Below are 7,540 nucleotides of genomic sequence, written 5' to 3' on the forward strand. Positions count from 1 at the left end.
TCCTCTATAACTCTCCTCTCCTGAAATACTCTGCACTGCTGGAAGACTCTGCTCCTTCCTCTAACTCTTAGAACTTGTGTTTTAAGGTCTATGAGCTATCAGGAACTTCGCGTTGAGACCGCAGGGGCCAATGGCACGTCAGGATATTTTTGCGTCCAGGAATCGCAGCTGAACAGTGCCAAAAGACTTCTAGAGGTTCTTGCAGTATGGTGAGTCTGTGCTTCAGATTTCAAGCAGCTTCAATAAATTTGAGACCCGTACTTGCTTAGTACATAAGCAGAGGATGGTAACAATGGAGTAATGCTTCATGTAGTGTCACTGCCATCTGAAAATGCTGGCACTGAATTAATATCATTTGCATGACTTTACTGCACGAGACAACCAAAAAAGAAAGCAAATAACAGGCAAATATTTTGTTTTTTTCTGCTTTCTCTTTCAGTGATTGCCCAAGTGGGAGATTTCTCTCTGTCCAGTGTCAAGGTGAGTGCAATATAAAGAGATTTGTTCTCATCTCCCCTGGATTCTCTATTTCTGTCTTCTACGCCTCACTTCTTCTTACACCTCCTTTCCTCACCTCTTTCCTTCCCATTTACCTTGTCCTCTCCCCCAGCTGGAAACTCTCTTCATCTTAATTTTTTCCTCACTTGAATTTCTTGGAATTTTTTTCCTCTCTTATTCTTTTATTTCTATTTTCCCTTTTACATCCAAGTCATCAGTTTATTAGTTAATCGACTTTTCTTTTTCTCTCTCCCCACTCCCCTTCCTGATTCCAGAAATGGTTTTACTTGTTTGCTTGTTTTTCTATTCTCTTTGGTTCTCTCCTTTTCTCTCCAACTCTTCTCCTCCTCTGTTCATTTCTTCTCACTCCAGTCCTCTGCTCTCTTTTGCAGTTTTGCTCTTCTCTTTGTTCTCCTTTATTCTTCTCTTCCATTCACTTTTCCTATCTTTTTTCCAAAAACTTTTCTTATTATCAAATACACTATTTGCTTATCTTCTTTCCATCTCATCAGCACTATGATCTACATTCTCTTCTCCTCTGATCTCTTTTTTTCTCTTTACTCAGTCCTAATCTTTACCTCTTTGCTACTCTGCCTTTTCCTTATTTCTTCTTCTATCTGCTCCTTTATGTCACATCACCCTATTCCCACTCTCACTACTCTTCTCTGTTCTTCAATTCTTTTGACCATTTTACCTCTTCTTCTTCTTCCCTTCCAATTCTCTTCCACTTCTTTTTCTTCTCCTATCTTCTTTTCCACTTCTCCTCTTCTTCTTCTTCTCTTTTACCCTGTTGTCCTCAACCTCTTTTTTGTTTCCCAGTTCTTATCTTTAATTCTTAGTTTTCACCTATACTTTTTCCCATGTCTCTGCAGAATGCGGTCGCAGGAAGATGGCAGTGGATAGAATCGTGGGAGGACAAAATGCCGCTCTGGGCCGATGGCCATGGCAGGTCAGCTTGCGCTACGATGGAGCCCATTTGTGTGGTGGCTCCTTGATCTCTAGTGAGTGGGTCCTCACAGCCGCACATTGCTTCCCTGAGTAAGTATTCTGCAGGAGAGGATAAAGGTAAAATCTGAATGATTGAGGGACTGTCATGTCCTTCCTCCTTGCAATTAGTATTGTATGGCTATGTGAAAGTTAAAATCTGTGTAGCAGCTCACTGCAGATTTTTAGGGATCTTTAGAGATACAGACTGGTCACACTTTTTGATAGCCCTAAGGGGCATTACTTATGTATATATATACAAAGGGCTCTATTTATAATTGATTCCCCTGCCAATTCATCTGAATTTCTCTACAATCCTTGTTTCAGTTCCTATTAAAACAATAACTCATGATGCCATCTAGTGTCCAATTATCAAAGTGCACAACCGTCACAATTAAAACTGCTATGTATTTACACCAACATTATGGGCAAACTTATAGCGAATTGACAGGGGAATAATTTATAAATACACCAACTGCATTGACTCAAAATGTGTCCTTATCTGAGTGGCATTTGTATCTGTGTAGAAGGAACCGTGTAGTCAGCCTGTGGCGGGCGTTCGCTGGCGGAGTGTCACAGAGCTCCTCCGAAGGGCAACTACTTGGAGTGAAGGGTGTTATATACCACACTGGGTACTTACCTTTCGTCTACCCAGACAGCGAAGAGAACAGCAATGACATAGCACTGGTACATCTGCTGACCCCCTTCACCCTTACAGGTACCTACCTTGGTTTTATTCTTTACTAGCTGATTACCCCACCTTGCCCGAGTATTTATTTGTTGCAATCTTCTATTATAGTTCAAAAAAAGTATGTAAAAATAAAAGCAAAAGGCACATTGTGCTGAGCAGCACATACACACATACATACATACATAGATGCAAATATACCTCTGACATATACCACAGCTCTGTACAAAGATCAGCGTTGCGCTCACATGAGTCTCAGTCATATGTCTAGCACGTTTGCTTGAAATGTCTTCATGCGTTTCCGAGTGATGGTGAAACATACATACATCCAAATATAGCTCTGACATATACCACAGCACTGTACAAAGATCAGCGGTGCGCTCACATGAGTCCCAGTCATATGTATGGCACGTTTGCTTTCTCATTCTCAATTCTCATATAATGTATATTCATATTTCATGCTTGATATCACCAGAGTATGTGCAGCCGGTTTGTCTTCCGGCCCTGGGCCAGCAAATCACGGATGGGAAGGTTTGCACAGTCACCGGATGGGGTAACACACAGTACTATGGTGAGTGTCTGGATCCACCTATGACTACAATATTTTAAACATTTTCTTAAATGGATGCTTCACCTACCAGTAAATTTTGAATTATACTAGCTTAACCCCCCATATTTACCCCCTGGTGCCTAGGCAAGGATAACATCACCAACCTTCCAGGGTTTAGATTGCAGAGGGGGCAAAATCTGCTGAACTTTTGTGCCAATGGGCTGCAGTGTTTTTTTGCAAAATTGCATTCTCCAGAAGGAGAGTGACATTATTTGGCTTGCTCCTACCTTCTGCTCATTTATAAAAACACTTGAAACACGCTTTTTCAGACTTGCCTACCCATCTCCTTCTGTCTCCTAAACCCTCACTACTCCCCCACCATTCCATATCTCCCCTCCTATTGTGCGAGACTTCCCCCACTTCATAGATTCGGGGCAGGGTCCTCTCCTCCTCCTGTGTCACTGTCTGTATCTGTCTGACATTTGCATCTCCTATTTAATGTACAGCACTGCATAATATGTTGGTGCTATATAAATCCTGTTTATTACTATTAATAATATTCACGCAATGCAAAAGGTGAATAAGGTAACCTGTCACCCCCTACAGATATGGGTTTCATCCACTTATAGGTGATTTAAGAAGGGGGCCAGGGTATCACAGGTGGATCATATAACTTTCTGTCTTCTCAGGCCAACAGTCGGACACCCTTCAGGAGGCGTCGGTGCCAATTATCAGCAGCTCGGTGTGCAACCAGCCGGAATATTATGATAACCAGATCACTGGAAAGATGTTCTGCGCGGGATACACAGAGGGCGGGATTGACGCCTGTCAGGTGATTGGATACTTTCCAAGGGATAGGTGTTCAATGGAGGGAGCTCCTAGAGGTCTGTTTCCATCCAGGTATCTGACTGGGCAGAGAATTGGGTTGGTTAATAGGTGCACTGTGGTCACCAGGTAGACTATGGATATTATTTCCTTGGTCATGCACCTATCCACCAATGTATGGCCACCATCTCTTGGCTTTGGGTGCTCATGTCACTGGCTTGATATTTGGGTTTTAGCATTCTGATTTTATAAGGCTGAATTCCATGTTCTCTCTGTAATCCTCCTTTAGTATTGGGTTGCTCATTTGCTTTATTTTCCAGGGTGACAGTGGAGGTCCCTTCGTGTGTGAGGATACCATCTCCCGCACTTCAAGATGGCGGCTGTGCGGCATCGTCAGCTGGGGGATCGGCTGCGCTCTGCCAAACAAACCCGGGGTGTACGCTAAAGTGGATCAGTACCAGAACTGGATCTACAGAGCCATGAAGGTAGATATTGAAAACTTCAAGATCCTGATGACCCCCTTCATCTGGACCAATTGGAAAGATTTTCCATCACTTTCTGTTCTCTTTCCAGAATTTTATTACCAGTGATAGGAACATTAGAAAGGAAAATGATGGGAAATGTTTTAATTGTGACAATTATTTATTTATTGTTTGCTTTCTCACTTTTAGACCAAAGCAGATGCCATGGGAATCATAGAGATGCAATGAAAGAAAGTCGCGCTGTAATAATGGAATATCTGGATCTGCCGGAACTAAATAACAGCGGCAATGACTGACGGATCTCGCGTCCTTGTCGCCATGTTTATAATCGCCATTATGTAAAGTTTCTGAAACATGCTGCTACAATGTTACCATTCCGGTTACCAATCACTCAGGGGTCCACTGACCGACAGGACAACCTACTGAGGAGCACTTCAAGGAAAACTCCATCTTCATCCCGAATTTATTACCCCCAACACCCCCCCATCTATCAATCAATTGCTGTATTGATCATGGTAATCTGTGCTGATATTTTAGCTCTTTCCAGTGTCAAGTGAATGAAATGCTGAACGAAGAGAACAAATGGCCATTGGCTAACATATCCAACCAGACTATCATCTATTATTTTATAATATTTTTTCAAAAGGGGAAATTTGGCAAATAAAATGAGAAAATAAAATGAAAATGAAATGAAAATCTACATCTAAAGCACTTGTGCTGCCCTACATCTTGGACACTGACTGAAGGTGCTGATTAGAAGTTATTCCTCAGCTGCAAAAAAGAGGTTGCAGCTCTGCAGAATGATGAATGCGGATTTTCTCCTTGTTGCAGGTTTTCACTTTACCTACAGAGGACATGGTGACCACTAGGGGGCCACACACTGCTCTGAGCTCAGACTCACCTTACAGCACTTATGTAAAGCAAAGGTGACCGGTACTCTTGTTTTCAGTGGTGCCGCTCACACCTGATGGCGTCATTTCTTTTTTCAAACATTGCTTGCTGCAGTTTAGATGCGCATGGCTGCAACAAGGCCTTCCAAGGTTGTGGCCCGCATCACCTGCTCCTTCAGACTGACACCCACCCATCAAACATATAACACCATACCAATGCTTCCCATCAGCCTGGACCCACCTGCTTGCATAGAGAAACACAGAGACTTAGTGATGACATCACTGGGTCTAAAACATGGAGAACAAATATATCCATGTGCTAGGGACTTATCCCAACTGAGTATCAAGCCATCTTTGAGTTCTGGTTAGTGACTTTTCTTGGCTGATGATGTCATCACTCTGTTGCAGGCAGGAGGAAGAATTTCCTCAGTCTCCCAGTGCAACATTGTAACAAGTCAGACTGCTGCAGGGGCTGATTTGTGTCAGATACTTATGAATACAGCCAAGAATTAGACAAGAACCAGGATTGTGTCATCCTTGTGCTGGCATCTCCTTCCAGAAAGTGAGCTTGTTTGATGCCTGAACAAAGATGGCCCCATCCTTCTGCTGAATTTGTGTGTTCTCAGTGATGGGTAATCAATACCTAGAAGTGCTACTCTGACACAGTAATACTAAGCATGCTGCATTTAACATGACAGGTCCACTTTATTATCCAAGACTAGAACCCCAAGTCTGGGTGTGAATGGGTGTGCAAATGTTAATTTGGGAGAGTTGCATTTTAAAGCAGGGCTGTTAAGACAATTTCATGGCAACTTAAAATATGGGGAAACTGCAGACTCAGCTTTGTACCAAAGATTTTATAGTATGAGAAGTTCAATGTATTTGATAGATCATTGGGATGTCAAATCAGTTTTATTTAATTAGAGAGAGTGGGTGTGTCCAGCCTCTGATCAGCCAATCAGAAGAGAGCTTCCCATTGGATACATTGTAGCCAAGACTTTCTTCTGTGGATAAATCTTTTATAGAAATGATCATTGCTCTGCACAGATCTGCCAATCAGGGACACAATATGAGACAGAATATTTTAGGATTTGACCAATCAAATTGAAATCTTTGTATTATTGTGATTGTAAATGAACACAAGGTGAAAACCTATGTGAATGTACCAATATCAGCGATAGACCTGTGCACAGGTGTTTGTGACGTCCCACTCTAGCATTGCCCACCCTACAGGTGATATGATTCCATTTGTTCTATCCACCTGTAGGGTGGCAGCTATCATGTGACAAGAGACTGCAGAGAAACCACATACAATTAGAAAATTAGATGTATTGCAAATTGTATTAGCTGCCAAGTTTCAGAAAACTGCAAGTAATAGTTTAAAAGTTATTGGAGATGGTGCTTTACATTACAAGAGACTGTTAGAGACCACAGTGGAATTCTTATAAGATACAGGAAACTGTTAGAGACAGAACATAGGCAACTGTGGATTTCTTGCATGACATGAGAGACTGGTATAGACTGCTTATAGGCTACAACAGACATCCTACAAAAAACAGAAGACTGTTAGAGACTGCTTATAGGCTACAGTGGAATTCTTACATGACATGGGAGACTGTTAGAGACTGCCTATAGGCTACAACAGACATCCTACAAGAAACAGAAAACTGTTAGAGACTGCTTATAGCTACATCAGACATCCTACAAGAAACAGGAGACTGTTGGAGACTGCTTATAGGCTACAGTGGAGTTATCACATGGCATGAAAGACTGTTAGAGACTACAGTGGAATTCTTATAAGATACAGGAGACTGTTAGAGACAGCACATAGCCAACTGTGGATTTCTTACATGACATTGGAGACAGTTATAGACTGTTTATAGTTACATCAGACATCCTACAAGAAACCAGAGACTGTTACAGACTGCTTATAGGCTACAGTAGACATCCTACAAGAAACAGGAGACTGTTAGAGACTGCTTATGAACTACAGTTGAATTCTTATAACATACAGGAGACTGTTAGAGACAGCTCATAGGCAACTGTGGAATTCATACATGACATGGGAGACTGTTAAAGACTGCTTATATGCTACAGCAGACATCCTACAAGAAATTGAAGACTGTTAGAGACTGCTTATATGCTATAATGGAATTCTTGCAAGACATGGGAGACTGTTCCCAGGCTACAGCAGATTCTGTACAAGTTACAGGAGACTGACTCAATCAAGCAAACTTTACCTAAGCTACATGAGAAGGCCAAAGACTTTTATTAAGACTTTTATTAAGATGCAAGAGTTTCTATGTTGCAGAAGATTGCTATTTGGTTAGGAGACTTCTAAATGCTATGCAATGTTACATGGGATTGGTGTTAGGTTATAGGAGACTGCTAGAGACTGGTATTTTGTTGCATGAGACAGCTTTAAAATTACCAGAGACTGCAGAGACTGTTGCAGAAGATTTCTGCGTGGTTAGGAAACTGCAGTTAGGTTACAGGAAACTGCTAAGTGCTATATCAATGTTACTGCTAGAGGCTGGTACGATGTTACATGAGATTGCTAGAGGCTGGTACTATACCAAGAGACTGCTAGAGACTGGTACTATGTTATAGGAGACTGCTAGAG

At 41.8% G+C, this 7,540-nt stretch overlaps 1 protein-coding gene across 6 annotated transcripts in view; it reads left to right on the forward strand.

Annotated features, from left to right (window-relative positions):
• Positions 1 to 7,161, forward strand: part of HPN (hepsin) — a 21,711-nt gene extending 14,550 nt beyond the window's left edge. For 5 of the 6 annotated variants that reach the window (XM_072425710.1, XM_072425709.1, XM_072425713.1 and 2 more), the window contains 8 exons: positions 87 to 209; positions 440 to 480; positions 1,371 to 1,536; positions 2,010 to 2,200; positions 2,646 to 2,741; positions 3,410 to 3,552; positions 3,866 to 4,030; positions 4,217 to 7,161. In XM_072425710.1, coding sequence (XP_072281811.1) covers positions 87 to 209; positions 440 to 480; positions 1,371 to 1,536; positions 2,010 to 2,200; positions 2,646 to 2,741; positions 3,410 to 3,552; positions 3,866 to 4,030; positions 4,217 to 4,255 — 964 coding nt within the window. In that variant the 3' untranslated portion in view covers positions 4,256 to 7,161. The remainder of the gene's footprint in view (positions 1 to 86; positions 210 to 439; positions 481 to 1,370; positions 1,537 to 2,009; positions 2,201 to 2,645; positions 2,742 to 3,409; positions 3,553 to 3,865; positions 4,031 to 4,216) is intronic. The other variant, XR_011922654.1, reaches the window with a different exon arrangement.
• The last annotated feature ends 379 nt before the right edge of the window (positions 7,162 to 7,540 follow it).

The sequence above is a fragment of the Pyxicephalus adspersus genome, chromosome 11, assembly GCF_032062135.1.
Source record: "Pyxicephalus adspersus chromosome 11, UCB_Pads_2.0, whole genome shotgun sequence".
NCBI lineage: Eukaryota > Metazoa > Chordata > Amphibia > Anura > Pyxicephalidae > Pyxicephalus > Pyxicephalus adspersus.